Source organism: Oncorhynchus gorbuscha, linkage group LG24 (genome assembly GCF_021184085.1).
Source record: "Oncorhynchus gorbuscha isolate QuinsamMale2020 ecotype Even-year linkage group LG24, OgorEven_v1.0, whole genome shotgun sequence".
Classification (NCBI taxonomy): Eukaryota; Metazoa; Chordata; class Actinopteri; order Salmoniformes; family Salmonidae; genus Oncorhynchus; species Oncorhynchus gorbuscha.
The window spans coordinates 43046639-43064161 of record NC_060196.1 but is presented as its reverse complement, the minus strand read 5'-3'; the positions used below and the strand labels follow the sequence as shown (position 1 = coordinate 43064161).

Here is a 17523-nt window from a genome sequence, read left to right as displayed (position 1 = left end):
TTGGTATGTTACCAAATAGGGCTGTCTTCTGTATTCCACCCTTACCATGTCACAACACACCTGATTGGCTCAAACGTATTAACAAGGAAAGAAATTCCACAAATGAACTTTTAACAAGGCACACCTGTTAATTGAAATGCATTCCATGTGACTAACTCATGAAGCTGGTTGATAGAATGAGAAGTGTGCAGAGCTGTCATCAAGGCAAAGGGTGGCTATTTGAAGAATCTCAAATATAAAATATATTTTGATTAGATGCATATTTTTGGCTACTACATTTTTAAAACTTATTTAATTAGGCAAGTCAGTTAAGAACAAAATCTTACTTACTGTGACGGCCTTAATGGCCTTGTTCAGGGGCAGAACGACAGATTTCTACCTTGTCAGCTCAAGGATTCGATCTTGCAACCTTCCAGTTACTAGTCCAACGCTCTAACCACTAGGCTACCTGCCGTCCTACATGATTCCATGTGTTATTTCATAGTTTTGATGTCTTCACTATTATTCTACAATGTGGAAAATCGTCAAAATAAAGAAAAATCCTGAAATGAGGTGTTTTTGACCGGTAGTTTCGGAAAGAAAAGGTTTTTTTTTTTGTCCATTAAAATAACATCAACTTTAATCGGAAATACAGTGTAGACATTGTTAATGTTGTAAATGACTATTGTAGCTGGAAACGGCTGATTTTTAATGGAATATCTACATCGGCATACAGAGACCCATTATCAGCAACCATCACTCCTGCATTCCAATGGCACGTTGTTAGCTAATCCAATTTTATCATTTTAAAGGCCTAATTGATCATTAGAAAACCCTTTTGCAATTATGATAGCACAGCTGAAAACTGTTCTGAAACTGGCCTTCTTTAGACTAGTTGTGTATCTGGAACATCAACATTTGTGGGTTTGAATACAGGCTCAAAATGGCCAGAAACAAAGAGCTTAGACAACTCGTCAGTCTATTCTTGTTCTGCGAAATGAAGGCTATTCCATGCGAGAAATTGCTGAGAAACTGAAGATCTCATACAATGCTGTGTACTACTCTGTCACAGAACAGTGCATACAGGCTCTAACCAGAATTGAAAGAGGAGTGGGAGGCCCAAGTGCGCAACTGAGCAAGAGGACAAGTACTCGCAAGTCCTCAACTGGCAGCTTCATTAAATAGTATCCACAAAACCCCAGTCTCAATGTTAACAGTGAAGATGCTGCTCCGGGATGCTGGCCTTCTAGGCAGAGTTCCTCTGTCTAGTGTCCTTTTGCCCATCTTAATATTTTCTTGTGGTGTTTTTCTGGTGATTTTCTGGTGATTTGCAGGTACTATTTAATGAAGTTGCCAGTTGATGTCTTGTGAGGTGTCTGTTTCTCAGACTAGACACACTGTCTACACTGTATTTCTGATCAATCGATTTTCTAAAAAAAAACAAAAAACAAGGACATTTCTCAATGACCCCAAACTTTTGAATAGTAGAGTGTGTGTGTAATAAATAACCTGTGTGTGTAGTTGTTTCAGAGACCCAGTGCTCTAGCACTGCAGCAGCTGACAGCAGCTCAACAACAACAGTACGCCTTGGCAGCAGCACAGCAATCTCACATTGGTAAGTTTTAGGTGAAAGAATGTTCAACATGATGCTCTGCTGACCCATTTCTGGGAATTTATTCAGTGAAAAAGTTATTGGACTGTGTGTTCCTGTCTCACTGACTTCTATCTCTGTGTGTGTTATCAGGTCTGGCTCCTGCGTTTGTTCCCAACCCTTACATCATCAGTACGGGTCCGCCTGGAACTGACCCCTACGCTGCTGGGCTGGCAGCTGCTGCAACACTGGGTGAGAGGCAGATACACACTCACCCGCCATTTCTATTCCATGTCCAGTGGCAATGCCTCCCCAGTGGGGGAGTGAGAGGACACACCTACTCATTCCAGGGTTTTTCTTTATTTTAAACTTTTTTCTATATTGTAGATTAGTAGTGAAGACATCAAAAAGATGAAATGACACATATTTGAGATTTTTCAAAGTAGCCACCCTTTGCCTTGATGACAGCTTTGCACACTCTTGGCATTCTCTCAACCAGATTCATGAGGTAGTCACCTGGAATGCATTTCAATTAACAGATGTGCCTTAAGTTAATTTGTGAGATTTCTTTCCTTAATGCTTTTGAGCCAATCAGTTGTGTTGTGACATATAGTATAGGTGGTATACAGAAGAGAGCCCTATTTGGTAAAAGACCAAGTCCATATGGCAAGAACATCTCAAATAAGCAAAGAGAAACAGCAGGCAATCATTACTTTAAGACATGAAGGTCAGTCAATATGGAAGATGTCGTGAACTTTGAATGTTTCTTCAAGTGCAGTCGCAAAAACCATCAAGCGCTATGATGAAACTGGCTCATGAGGACCGCCACAGGAAAGGAAGACCCAGAGTTACCTCTGCTGCAGAGGATAAGTTCATTAGAGTTACCAGCCTCCGATTGCAGCCCAATTAAATGCTTCACAGTGTTCAAGTAACACACATCTCAACATCAACTGTTCAGAGGAGACTGCGTGAATCAGGCCTTTATGATCGAATTGCTGCAAAGAAACCACTAAATGTAAATGTAAGAAGAGACTTTCTTTTGGTCTGATGAGTCCAAATTTAACCGCTGTGTCTTTTGAGAGATGCGGAGTAGGTGAACAGATCTCTGCGTGTGTGGTTCCCACTGTGAAGCATGGAGGTGTGATGGTGTAGGTGTCCTTTGCTGGTGACACTGTTTGTAATTTAAGGCACACTTAACCAGCATGGCAATCACAGCATTCTGAAGTGATACACCATTTCTTCTGGTTTGCGGCTGTGTAAGGCCTATTTGACCAAGGAGAGTGATGGAGTGCTTTATCAGATGACCTGGCCTCCACAATCACCTGATCTCAACCCAATTGAGATGGTCTGATGAGTTGGACTGGAGAGTGAAGGAAAAGCAGCCAACAAGTGCTCAGAATATGTGGGAACTCCTTCAAGACTGTTGAAAAAGCATTCCTCATGAAGCTGGTTGAGAAAATGCCAAGAATGTGGAAAGGGTGGCAACTTTGAATAATCTAAAATATATTTTGATTTTGATAAACACTTTTTTGATTCCATGTCTCGCTTCATAGTTGTGTTGTCACTATTATTCTACAATGTAGAAAAGAGTAAAAAAATTAAGAAAAACCCTTGAATGAGTAGGTGTTTCCAAACTTTTGACTGGTACTGTCGGTGGGTGTGTGTGTGTGTGTGTGTGTGTGGTGTATATGTGTGTGTAGATAAACTCAGCAAAAAAAGAAACGTCCCCTTTTCAGGACCCTGTCTTTCAAAGATAATTCGTAAAAATCCAAATAACTTCACAGATCTTCATTGTAAAGGGTTTAACAAGTCTAATACAGCAAATGAAAGATAAACATCTTGTTAATCTACCCATCGTGTCCGATTTTTAAAATGTTTTCCAGCGAAAACACAGCATATATTTACGTTAGATGACCACCAAATTCAAAAACGCACAGAGCGATATTTCAGTCACAAAAGCATAGATATAGATAAAATGAATCACTAACCTTTGATACATCAGATGACACTCATAGGACATCATGTTATACATGTATTGTGTGTGTTGTTCGATAATGTGCATATATATGCGCGTTTTACATGCAGTAATGTTTTGATTCCAAAACATCCAGTGATTTTGCAGAAATACTCACAATAAACATTGATAAAAGATGCATTTGTAATTCACAGAATTAAAGATAAATATATCCTCTATGCAACCGCTGTGTCAGATTAAAAAAAATAAAACTTTACGGAAAAATAATAATCTGAGAACGGTGCTCAGAACCCAAAGAAATAGCCGCCATTTTGGCGTCAACAGAAGCTACAAAAAACACAAATATTCACTTACCTTTGCATATCTTCATCAGAAGGCAGTTCCAGGAATCCCAGTTTGACAATAAATGACTTTGTTCCATAAAGTTCCAAAAAGCCCATAATTTAGCCACTTGTTGTTAGCTTGTTCAGCCCAGCATTCAATCCTCAAAAAGCACGAGCAATTCCTCCAGACAAAAACTCAAACTTCCATTACAGGTCGTAGAAACAAGTCAAATGACGTATGCAATCCATATTTAGGATGTTTTTTCTTTCTTTTTTTTCTCAATTTAAAGTTTTAAGTTTTTGTTTTTCAATCAACCAACAAAACACATCCCACATTCACAGATGTGACCGGCTTCAAAAAAAACAAAAAGTCAAAAAATAATAATACATTTGAAAAAATCAAAACACAACCAAAATGAATGACAAAGTCAAACAAAAGCACCCATTTTTCTTAATCTATATATTTTCCTTGGTACATATATATACCTACATACATACATACGCACACACACACACACACACATACGCACACATACTCAAAAACTAAATAAAAATAAAAACACACAAAAAAAACCATAACACTTGCAGCAGCACTATCAAGGTTCTTATCAGCTATTTCAAGCATTCACTGAGACGACGGGCCAATCATTCGTTTTTAGGTTTTACAGTACCTTACACAATGTATCTGCGCATTTCCCTAGTCACCCCGTTCACTCTGTCCAGTTTGAAATATAGTTGAATAGTGGGGACCAGAGTCTATCAAACTTGGGCTGTCTCTTGTGGAGGTCTTAAGTGAGTTTTTCAAGAGGAAGAAAGTCAACAATCTGGTCAATCCACATTTTAAATGTATGGGGGTATTAGAGGCCCACAATAGAAGAATACATTTCTTAGCAAAGTATGTAATAGTCATAAGCAAATTTTCTCTGTCAGGATCAAGAACAAAGTCCTGCTGGGCATTAAGAAGATAGATACACGGAGTCATATCAAACTGTACCTCTAGTATTTTCTGTGCAGCAGTATGTACAGATTGCCAGAATCTGGCAATCTCCCTACAGCTCCAAAATACATGCATATAGGTTCCACTTTCAGAGGTACATCTTTTACAGTTAGGAGACATATCTGTTTTCATTCTATGGAGTCTCAAAGGAGTATAATAAAATTTGTACAAAAATTTGTAATTAGATTCTTTCATTTTTACACTGGTAGAGGAGCAGTATACCCTGTCGCAAACTTCCGCCCATAACTCATCACTAATAGTCAGACCAAGGTCCTTTTCCCAGATTATTTTCAAAGGAGTAAAGGAGGAGCTTCCTTTCTCAGAAAGGAGTCTATAGATGTAAGATATTTTGCCTTTAATGGATTGTGCTGTGACAAGAAGGGTTTCAACTTCGTTCAACTGAGTTCTAAACCTCCTCTTGGAGGTAAATGAGGAAATTACATGTCTAATTTGAAGATATTTAAAAAAAAAAATGGGATCTTGGCACATCGAATTCACTGCAGAGCTCTTGAAAGGATTTCAGTGTAGTGGTTTTCTAATGAAATAGGTCTGAAGAGGTCCTGATTCCTAGAGTATGCCAAAGATTAAAGTTGGCATCCCTCAGGGCTTTTGGCAAGTCTGGGTTGCCTACTATAGGTGAGTGAGAACATATTTGGGAGGAAATGCCCAGGTATTTCTTACAGTCCCTCCATGCTAGTAGGGTGCTGTAAATCACAAAGGTTTTGGCTATGTTGCCCACTTCACTAAAGTTATTAATGAATATAATTGAGCTTAAGGGCAATGAACCACAGGATTGGGCTTCTATCTGAATCCACGTTGACTCTTGTCTGTTTGTGATCCATGTTAGCATGTTGCGGATTTGGGCAGACCAGTAGTACAATTGAAGGGAGGGAAGGGCAAGACCACCTTTAGATTCAGGTTTTGATAAAGTGGAAAACTTGATCCTAGGTTTTTTATTACCCCATATAAATTTGGTGATGCTTTGGTTAGTTGTTTTGAAGAAGGAAACTGGGAGATAGCATGGGAGCATCTGAAATAAGTAGTTCAGTCTAGGGAGGACGTTCATACGGATTACATGAATTCTTCCTACTAAGCTAATTGGGAGGGAGATCCAGGTTTGGAGATCTTTCTTGATTCGATCCAGGAGTGGAAGATAATTTTCCTTAAGGCTATTCAGATCTGGTGTTATGAAGATCCCGAGGTATTGAAACCCCTGTGTTTTCCATTGGAAAGGACAAAGTGTCTTCATAGAGCTGGTGAGTGTAATATTGAGAGGGCAGACAGTGGATTTGTTAAAATTGATCTTATAACCTGAACTTGCCATACTGAGCAATTGTGTCTAAAATGAGAGGGAGGGATTTCTCAGGGTTGGATATGTAGAGCAAGACATCATCCACGTAAAGCGAAATCTTGTGCTGCAGGCCACCTGCAGAAACACCCATAATACTTGGATTGCTCCTTATCAGCTCTGCCAGAGGCTCCGCCCCCAACAAGTAGAGCAGCGGGGACAGCGAGCACCCTTGTCTTGTGCCCCGTTCCAGAGGGAATCTTTACATTTTACATTACATTTAAGTCATTTAGCAGACGCTCTTATCCAGAGCGACTTACAAATTGGTGCATTCACCTTATGACATCCAGTGGAACAGTCACTTTACAATAGTGCATCTAAATCTTAAAGGGGGGGGGGGTGAGAAGGATTACTTATCCTATCCTAGGTATTCCTTAAAGAGGTGGGGTTTCAGGTGTCTCCGGAAGGTGGTGATTGACTCCGCTGTCCTGGCGTCGTGAGGGAGTTTGTTCCACCATTGGGGGGGCCAGAGCAGCGAACATTTTTGACTGGGCTGAGCGGGAACTGTACTTCCTCAGTGGTAGGGAGGCGAGCAGGCCAGAGGTGGATGAACGCAGTGCCCTTGTTTGGGTGTAGGGCCTGATCAGAGCCTGGAGGTACTGAGGTGCCGTTCCCCTCACAGCTCCGTAGGCAAGCACCATGGTCTTGTAGCGGATGCGAGCTTCAACTGGAAGCCAGTGGAGAGAGCGGAGGGGCGGGGTGACGTGAGAGAACTTGGGAAGGTTGAACACCAGACGGGCTGCGGCGTTCTGGATGAGTTGTAGGGGTTTAATGGCACAGGCAGGGAGCCCAGCCAACAGCGAGTTGCAGTAATCCAGACGGGAGATGACAAGTGCCTGGATTAGGACCTGCGCCGCTTCCTGTGTGAGACAGCGTCGTACTCTGCGAATGTTGTAGAGCATGAACCTACAGGAACGGGCCACCGCCTTGATGTTAGTTGAGAACGACAGGGTGTTGTCCAGGATCACGCCAAGGTTCTTAGCGCTCTGGGAGGAGGACACAATGGAGTTGTCAACCGTGATGGCGAGATCATGGAACGGGCAGTCCTTCCCCGGGAGGAAGAGCAGCTCCGTCTTGCCGAGGATCACCACCTCAAGCTGAACCGTCATCCACACTGATATGTCTGCCAGACATGCAGAGATGCGATTCGCCACCTGGTCATCAGAAGGGGGAAAGGAGAAGATTAATTGTGTGTCGTCTGCATAGCAATGATAGGAGAGACCATGTGAGCTTATGACAGAGCCAAGTGACTTGGTGTATAGCGAGAATAGGAGAGGGCCTAGAACAGAGCCCTGGGGGACACCAGTGGTGAGAGCGCGTGGTGAGGATACAGATTCTCGCCACGCCACCTGGTAGGAGCGACCTGTCAGGTAGGACGCAATCCAAGCGTGGGCCGCGCCGGAGATGCCCAACTCGGAGAGGATGGAGAGGAGGATCTGATGGTTCACAGTATCGATGGCAGCCGATAGGTCTAGAAGGATGAGAGGAGAGAGAGTTAGCTTTAGCAGTGCGGAGCGCCTCCGTGATACAGAGAAGAGCAGTCTCAGTTGAATGACTAGTCTTGAAACCTGACTGATTTGGATCAAGAAGGCCATTCAGAGAGAGATAGCGGGAGAGCTGGCCAAGGACGGCACGTTCAAGAGTTTTGGAGAGAAAAGAAAGAAGGGATACTGGTCTGTAGTTGTTGACATCGGAGGGATCGAGTGTAGGTTTTTTCAGAAGGGGTGCAACTCTCGCTCTCTTGAAGACGGAAGGGACGTAGCCAGCAGTCAGGGATGAGTTGATGAGTGAGGTAAGGGAGAAGGTCTCCGGAAATGGTCTGGAGAAGAGAGGAGGGGATAGGGTCAAGCGGGCAGGTTGTTGGGCGGCCGGCCGTCACAAGACGCGAGATTTCATCTGGAGAGAGAGGGGAGAAGGAGGTCAGAGCACAGGGTAGGGCAGTGTGAGCAGAACCAGCGGTGTCGTTTGACTTAGCAAACGAGGATCGGATGTCGTCGACCTCCTTTTCAAAATGGTTGACGAAGTCATCTGCAGAGAGGGAGGAGGGGGAGGGGGAGGAGGATTCAGGAGGGAGGAGAAGGTGGCAAAGAGCTTCCTAGGGTTAGAGGCAGATGCTTGGAATTTAGAGTGGTAGAAAGTGGCTTTAGCAGCAGAGACAGAGGAGGAAAATGTAGAGAGGAGGGAGTGAAAGGATGCCAGGTCCGCAGGGAGGCGAGTTTTCCTCCATTTCCGCTCGGCTGCCCGGAGCCCTGTTCTGTGAGCTCGCAATGAGTCGTCGAGCCACGGAGAATCTGTCAGAGTTCAGTCCATTAGTAGTCACCATGGCATTTGGATGAGAGTATAGTGATTTGATCCATTTAATAAAATTTGGGCCCATATTGAACTTTTCTAAGACTGAAAACAAAAAGCTCCACTCCATCCTGTCAAACGCCTTCTCAGCATCCAGTGAAGCCAGCAGGACAGGGGTCTTTTGTGCGTTTACTTGATCAATAATATCAAAAAGACGGTGAATGTTATCAGAAGAGTATCTGTCTCTAATAAATCCAGTTTGGTCCGCTTTTATTATTTTGGGAAGAAAAGTGCTTAGTCTTTTGGCGAGCAATTTGGTAATTATTTTATATTCTAAATCCAACAAGTTTATGGGCCGGAAGGACAAGCAGGATAGGGGGTCCTTGTCCTTTTTTAGCAACACTGTAATGCGAGCTGTGTGCATTGAGTCTGGGAGAACTCCGTTTTTGCAAAAATCCTCCAGCATTGGCATGAAGATAGGGCTGAGCTGGGGCCAAAAAGCTTTGTAGAACTCTCTGGGGAATCCATCTGGGCCTGGGAACTTATTAGGTGGCATGGAGGTAATTGCCTCCAGGATCTCCTCATGAGTGAAGGGGGAGTTGAGATCTCTTCCTGGTCGGTCTCACTCTCCCGAGTGTAGTCCAAATTCAGTTTGGCTTTGGCTGCTTTAAGATGACTCCAGGAGGTGCTGTCTAGGGATTGTTTATGTATTTTTTTCACAGCATTCCAGCTCCCTCTCAAGATCTAGCCTGTGTGCTTCCATTGCTTTTTTCTTAGAGGAAGCATATGCAATTAGATGACCTCTTAGTGTGGCTTTAGCAGCGTCCCACATTGTGGCCGGAGAAACAGGGGAGTCTTTATTGTCTTGTGTGTAGTTGTCTATCCATGTAGTTACCAATGTATGGAACTCGTCATTTGATAGGATGGAGGTGTTGAATTTCCAGCTCTTTGACCTCGGGATGTTTTTGCAGAGGTCAAAGCGGAGGTGGACAAAGGCGTGATCTGAAAGTGCTATGGGTCCGATTGTACAAGTGGCTGAATTTATGAAACTCTTTGGGATAAAAATGTAATCTATACGGGAGTAGGTGTTATGGACATTAGAGTAGTATGTATAGTCCATAGATGAGCTATTATTCTCTCTCCAGATATCTATCAGCCCCATCTCTTTAGTAAGAGAGTTCAACATCTTTGCAGATCTAGGATTTGTGGTGGGGACTTGAGATGATTTGTCTAGGGTTGGGTTAAGGGTACAATTAAAATCTCCGGCCACCACGCCAAAGGAGACACAATGCTCATTGAACAGGGTTATAATTTTTGACATGAAGGCAGGAGTATCTGTGTTAGGGGTTATATGTTTAATATAGTAATTGGTTGACCATATAGTGACCCAGTTATCAAAATAAATCTCCCCTCCGGATCAGATATGTTTTTGTCTATTATGAATGGAACATTTTTATGGATAAGTATGGCTGTGCCTCTACTGTTTGATTTGAAAGATGAGAAATACACCTGTCCCTCCCAAGCTCTGCGGAGTTTGTCATGTTCAGCATCACAGAGGTGTGTCTCCTGTAATAGCGCAATGTCTGCTTTTTCCTTTTTTAGAGCACATAGTATCTTTTTTTCGTTTTATTGCATGCCCTAGACCATGGCAGTTCCATGTCAATAGATTTAAGGTACTAGTCATCGTCATCGAGCAGTAATCGAACTTTAGTGCAAGTCATCGCTGGGTAAAAGTGGATAGTAATTACAGCTGCGTTCACATAAAAGGTGTACATAAAATAATAATCTCTGAACACCCCAGCTGAGTTCCCAAACAACTCGACACATCCCGTTGGATCTATTACCCGCCCGCTCAGTCTCAATTCTGTGTTCCGAATAAAACAAAAACCAGGAACAGTTAGCAACACACAACGTCTCCCTCTCCCCACCATAGAAATGCCTCATCCTCTCCACCCCGCATTGAGTAAATAACACAGTTGCCCTCGTCCAGACCTCAGTAAAAGAGGGGAGAAAAATAAAATCACTAGCCCAGCCTACATATACCTCCCCCAAGGGACATAGGGAACCCCAGGTAATAATAGCAACAACAAAAAAACAGGGAAATAAAAGTAGGCTGAAACATTAGTAGGCCTAGGTTAGGCTATACAGCCCATCCCTATCAGTTAAAGGAAAATAAATATAAATTGGACGGCTATAATGACATTTAGGGGGTGGGTCTCTGGATATCGGCTATATGTCGTCTTACCTCCTTTAGTAATGGCATTAATCGTATTTAGTCATTGGTCTGTTTCTCATTGGCCAGGATTGTCTTTCAAAAAACGTTTTGCCTTTTCGGGAGTTTTGAAGTGTCGCAAGGCTCCTTGGTAAAGAATCCTGAGCTCGTTTGGGTATTTGAATCCCCTGAAGATGCCTCGGTCAATGGAGTATTTCTTCACTTCATCAAATTCTCGGCGCTTTCGGCGTATTCCAGCTGACAGGTCCTGGTGTAAAGCGAGTTTGGCGTTTCCCACTGTGATGGTGTTGTTTTTCGCTACCTGTAGGACTCGTTCCTTGTTGGTGAATCTCAGGAAACGTATGGTGATTGGATGTGGTGGTTGTCTGGCTGCTGGTGGGGGCCTCAGTGCTCGGTGAGCTCTCTCGAGTTCTATGGGCCTGTCGGTGGGCAGGTGGAGCCACTCGGGAAGTTTGTCTTGCAGGTAGCGGATCAGTGGCATGTTTCCCTCTTCTTTTTCGCCCAGATTGAATAGAACACAATTATTCCTTCGCCCCCTGTTTTCCAGGTCCTCTGTTTTCTCTTCCAGATGCTCGATTTTCTTTTTAGCATATGCTATTGTTTCCATGGCATCTGTCAATAAGTTTTCCATGGATAGGATTCGCCCCTCTGCCTCGTCCAGGCGCCCCGCGTTTATGGTTATCTTGTTGTTGATGTCAGGCAATGCGTTTTCCAGGATTGTCACCTTGCCCCCTATCGCACTGAGCTGAGAGTTAATGGCATCTAATTTGGTGTTTAGTTCTGTACGTTGGGATCTCAACTCAGAAAGGATGTCTTCGACAGAGTGCAAGGTTGGCATTCGTTGTGCCTCGTGGGGGAGCGGGTTCTCTTGCTCCTGGCTAATGGTGCTAGTTTTTTCTGAAACTAGCTTCTTCTTGGAGGCTTTTTCCGTCACTAATACTCGAGTCCGGGTAAAAATGTCACCTGTAGTGTCGCCTTTTGTAGCCGCCATGACTTTTTCTTACTAAAGCTAAATGAGTGTGAACTTGGAGTGGAGGTAAGATTAGGAATTGGAAACTACTTGTGCGGAGCTCTTAGTTCACGCGGCCATCTCGTTCAAGGGTCACGTGATCCCTCCCTTTAGGATGTTTTAAACATTAATCAGCAAAAAGGTTCCAACCGGAGAATTTCATTGTCTGAAGAAAAGCATAGGAACGCAAGAACACTCTCTCGTGACCGCGCGTAATGAAACAGACTTTCTGCCAGACCACCTACTCAAAGAGCTATTATGAGCCCTACCTTTACAGTAGAATCATACAACCAGAATCTAAAGACGGTGACATCTTGTGGAAGCCCTAGGAAGTGCATTCTCATCCATATCTAAGGTGTACATCCAATGGCACTGTTTTCTAAATTGAGTTCTTACTTCCTGTTTGGATTTCTTCTCAGGTTTTTGTCTGCCATATGTGACGACCCTCCCACTCTGTCTGCCGTATTCTGTCGTTGTTCTTGTTTCCTTATTAGGATGCCGGTGGGCGGAGTTGAGAGGGTCGTCAGCTACATGGGAAACACCTGGGCCAGGTGTCTCCCAGGATAAATAGACCTCTTCCACATTCATGGGGGAGACTCTCTCCATGCAGACACCCGTTGTAGATTGTGTTGTGGTTCTTGGTGGCTGTTTGTTTGTTTGCTTTGGCACCTTTCATCACCCTGCATTATCACATTCATGCATGCAAAACACTCACTTACACTACTGATTACTGATTACACACACCATTGTATATTACACTTAGTTACTTATTTAATAAATATAGATTTTGCTACTCCTTATCTCCACGTTGTCTCCCTTTGTTACGGGCTTTGAGCCGGTTCGTGACAAGTGGGGGCTCGTCCGGGATCTTTGAACTATTGGTTTGGGAGACCGTGGAGGTACGTGTTTGGATTGAATATTGTGTTTGAGTGTGATCGGCCCAGTATTGGTTGCCTTTGTTGTTTGGTTTGTGTGCTGTGTTGGAGAGAGTATAATGGTTAGTTTCCAGGCCCTGCCTAGCCTGAACTCTTGTTTTACTTTCTGTTGGGACGTCAGTCTGAAGTGAGTAATCTGCTGTGTACCTCGGTGGGAGATTTGGGTAGGGTAGTGGAACTTGCTACCCGGAGCTATAGCCTTTTCCCCTGATAGGTTTAGCGACGTGTTTCATTTTTTGGAATATGTTGGGCATGGTTAATGTTTGTTATTTTTGTGTGGTGTCTGTGGACTGAGCAGTTGTCTCGGGGCACATCCGTGGCTTGGTGGAATTTGCCAGCATGCTGGGGAGTTCTATTTCCTTGCCAGCGGGCTACAGTGCGTAAATTCCCACCGCAAATCTGCACGAAGACTAGGGTTGAGTTATTGTAGGTTTTGGGAAGCTCCATATCTCATCTCTCTTCTGTGGTGCTCAGGGTGATTGTCAATTCTCGGGTTGTGTTCTGGTGTGCTCAGCAGAAGGGAAAAGCGATAAAAAAAAATTTGTGTGATTATGGCGTCTTATGTAGATAAGTTCATTCGCTCTCCATCAGAGGAATTGTTAGATTTAGGTACTAAAGAACAGCTGTTGAAGGTCGCGGAACACTACAAGGTTGAGATTAGTGATAAACGTCTAAAGAATTCTATTAGGTTGATATTGAAAGCCAATCTGATGGAGAGTGGTATTCTTGAAGTTACCACCGGGCCAGCCTCTGCTGAGGATTTGTTGTCTCCCATAACGTTACAATGGCCATTCCATCGGTTAGTCCTAGTAGCCTTCTTTTTGAACAGCAGAAAGAACTGCTTTTGTTACAGCTAGAGCATGATCGTGAGAAGCTAGAGCATGATCGTGAGAAGCTAGAGCATGATCGTGTGAAATATGAAAAGGAATTGGCATTTAAACAAGATATGGAGCGTGCTAAAATCAAGTTGCAACAAGAACGTATAGAGTTGGTTAGGGAAGGAAAGATCTCAGGGGAGAGTTTGTTTTGGGAAGGTGACCCAGATTTACCTAGGGGTAGTTCCGCTTTTGGTCATGCCCCAGAGACATTTGATATTGTTGGGAACTTGCGGTTATTGCCTCGGTTTAATGAAAGGGACCCCGAGACATTCTTTTCGTTGTTTGAGCGGGTTGCTGACGCTAGGAGTTGGCCTGATTCTGACCGCACTTTAATGTTGCAGTGTGTGCTGACTGGTAAAGCGCAGGAAGCATATTCAGCTCTTAGTGTACACGACAGTGCCAGTTATGATAAAGTTAAAACAGCTGTGTTACAGATTTATGAATTGGTCCCTGAGGCTTACCGCCAACGATTTAGAACTTTAAAAAGGGACGATAACCAGACTCATGTTGAGTTTGCGCGACAGTTATCTTTACAGTTTAATCGCTGGTGTTCCGCCTCTGCAGTTGTGACTTTCCAAGGGCTGTGTGATCTGATTATGTTAGAGCAATTTAAGGACACAATTCCTGATCGTATTGCCACTTATATTAATGAACAGAAAGTAAAGAATGTTGCTGAAGCTGCGGTTTTGGCGGACGAGTATGTGTTGACTCACAAAAGTGTCTTTGCAAAACCCCGTATTCGGAAAGAGTGGGGGCATTCGGATAGATTTGGGCTTCGCTCACCGAGATACTTTGGTTCTCGGGCAGAGTTCTATTCAACTAGGGTTGAACCTGACTCCCATGGTAAGGCTGACTTTGGGCAGGAGTGTCACTACTGTCAAGGTTCAGGTCATTGGAAAAACGAATGTCCACTTCTCAGGTCAAGGGTGCTTACGCTAAATCTAAGCCTGCTGCGTTAGCTGCACCTGTTCCACATCAGTTCATTCTTGACTCATTTCCTCAGGCCCAGGAGAATGTGAAAGTCCATATTGATCCAGACTATTTACCTTTCATTACAGAAGGTTTTGTGTCTATGTTAGGAAGTAAAGACTTAGTGCCAGTGAAGATCCTGAGAGACACAGGTGCCTCTGAATCATTTGTGTTGGAGTCTGTGTTACCCTTTTCTGCTGAGACTGATTCAGGGAATAGTGTTCTAATTAGGGGAATAGGTTTGAACACTCTGTCAGTTCCATTGCATAAACTGATGTTGGATTGTGGGCTGGTGAAGGGTGAAGTTGTTGTGGGGGTGCGTCCTTCGTTGCCTATTGAGGGTATCGACGTTATCCTTGGGAATAACTTGGCAGGTGAGCGTGTATGGCCAGTCGTGTTTCCATCTCTAGTGGTTTCCACTAAGCCGTCATTTGTTGGGATTCCTGATGAGAGTGTACAGAGTTTCCCAGAGGTGTTCTCTGCGTGTGCAGTGACACGTTCTATGAGCCGTGGCGAACTAGTCACTGCGCCGACTAATGATAATAATACAAAGTATGTCACTGTCTTCCCTGTTATCCCGTTATCTGTAAACCGCTCAGATCTAATCAATGCTCAACGGGATGACCCCACGTTGGAAGAGTTGCGTGATCAAATTGTGCCTATAGAACAGTTGGGAGATGTCGCCCATGGCTATTTCCTCCAAGAGGATGTCCTGATGAGAAAGTGGGTGTCTCATGATAGTGTTTTTCTGGGGGAGGCAATTAGTCAAGTTGTTGTACCAGTTAAGCTTCGTGAGTTGGTGTTGGAAACTTCTCACAGCGACGTTGCTGGACATATGGGGGTGAGGAAAACCTACAATCGCATATTAAGACATTTCTTTGGCCTAGATTAAAGAGGGATGTTTCTGATTTTATCAAAACTTGTCACACCTGTCAATTAACTGGTAAGCCTAATCAAGCTATTAAACCAGTACCATTGTTTCCTATTCCTGTACTCAGCCAACCTTTTGAGTATCTGATTATTGACTGTGTGGGTCCTCTGCCTCGTTCTAAAAAGGGTAGCAGTTACCTGTTCACTGTGATGTGTCAGACCACTAGGTTTCCTGCTGCCTATCCTCTCCGATCTATCACGACTAAATCGGTGTTAAAAGCTTTGACTCAGTTTCTCTCATTGTTTGGAATCCCTAAGGTCATTCAGAGTGATCAAGGATCTAATTTTACCTCTAATCTGTTTGGTCAGGTTCTTCAACAGCTCCATATTAAACACAATGTGTCTAGCGCCTATCACGCGCAAAGTCAAGGAGCACTGGAACGTTTCCATCAAACACTTAAGTCTTTGTTGAGAGCTTATTGTACTGAGATGGATAAGGATTGGGAGGAGGGGTTGCCTTGGTTACTGTTAGCCGCTAGGGAAGTTTCACAGGAGAGCACAGGTTTCAGTCCAAATGACCTTGTGTTTGGACATAGGGTGCGTGGACTTTTATCTGTTCTCCAGGATGACTGGAAGTCTCCCGAGCCTCCTCAGTCCCTGTGTTCGTATGTGTGTGATTTCCGGCGACGGCTGTATGCCGCTGGTGAAATGGCTAAAGAGAAGTTATCATCTTCACAGGAGAGGATGAAGGGCATATTTGATCGCCGAACTGAGCCTCGTCACTTTAGTCCAGGTGACCAGGTTCTTGCTCTGCTGCCAATTGTTGGTTCTCCTTTTCAAGCCAAATTTCAAGGTCCATATACAGTGGTGCGCCAGTACACTGAGCAAAATTATCTAGTTGCCACTCCAGAACGGAGGAAAGCACACCAGCTGTGCCATGTAAATCTGTTAAAACCCTATTATGCACGTTCCTCTGAGACTGAACAGTGGGATTCTACAGAGGACGGTAAACCTGTTCTTTTGGCTGATACCGTTGTTTCCTTGGGTTCTTGTCGTGCTAGACCTGTGCATGAGGAGGAAGATGTTCCTGGTCCTGACGATTGTATATTGCAGGGTAGTACCTATTGTGGTCTACACCGACCATAACCCCCTCACCTTTTTGAGGTCCATGATGTGTCCAAACCAGAGGATAATGCGATGGTGTTTATTTTTACAATCATTCCATCTCGATGTGAGGCACATCCGGGGACTGAAAACGTGATTGCTGATGCGCTCTCTCGTGCGCCCTGTTCCTAATGTTTACGTGACTGACCATTGTTTCGTATTGTCATGTTCTCTCTGTCCTGTCTGCTCCCTCCTGGTCTTGTTTCTTTCCTCTTAAATGTTGCTTCCTGTGCGAAGGTTGCTGAGGTCTGGGGAGGAGGTTGGCTGGGGCAAATTGTAAGTGTGAACACGTAAACCCTCATCAATTTGGGGCACAGAGGCTGTGTCAATTTGGGACGCAGAGGCCTGTGTCAATTTGGGACGCAGAGGCCTGTGTCAATTTGGGACGCAGAGGCCTGTGTCAATTTGGGACGCAGAGGCCTGTGTCAATTTGGGACGCAGAGGCCTGTGTCAATTTGGGACGCAGAGGCCTGTGTCAATTTGGGACGCAGAGGCCTGTGTCAATTTGGGACGCGGGAGACTGGTATGTTGTTCCGGGGTCCTTGTTGGTCCCCGGTTTTATGGGGGGGAATGTGACGACCCTCCCACTCTGTCTGCCGTATTCTGTCGTTGTTCTTGTTTCCTTATTAGGATGCCGGTGGGCGGAGTTGAGAGGGTGCAAGTCAGCTACATGGGAAACACCTGGGCCAGGTGTCTCCCAGGATAAATAGACCTCTTCCACATTCATGGGGGAGACTCTCTCCATGCAGACACCCGTTGTAGATTGTGTTGTGGTTCTTGGTGGCTGTTTGTTTGTTTGCTTTGGCACCTTTCATCACCCTGCATTATCACATTCATGCATGCAAAACACTCACTTACACTACTGATTACTGATTACACACACCATTGTATATTACACTTAGTTACTTATTTAATAAATATAGATTTTGCTACTCCTTATCTCCACGTTGTCTCCCTTTGTTA

General features: G+C 44.1%; 1 protein-coding gene across 5 annotated transcripts in view; it reads left to right on the top strand.

The window, feature by feature from the left end:
* pum1 (pumilio RNA-binding family member 1) overlaps nucleotides 1–17523 on the top strand; it is a 46258-nt gene that overhangs the window by 9202 nt on the left and 19533 nt on the right. For all 5 annotated transcript variants that reach the window (XM_046325566.1, XM_046325563.1, XM_046325565.1 and 2 more), the window contains exons 9-10: nucleotides 1501–1594; nucleotides 1724–1822. In XM_046325566.1, the coding sequence (XP_046181522.1) occupies nucleotides 1501–1594; nucleotides 1724–1822 (193 nt within the window). The remainder of the gene's footprint in view (nucleotides 1–1500; nucleotides 1595–1723; nucleotides 1823–17523) is intronic.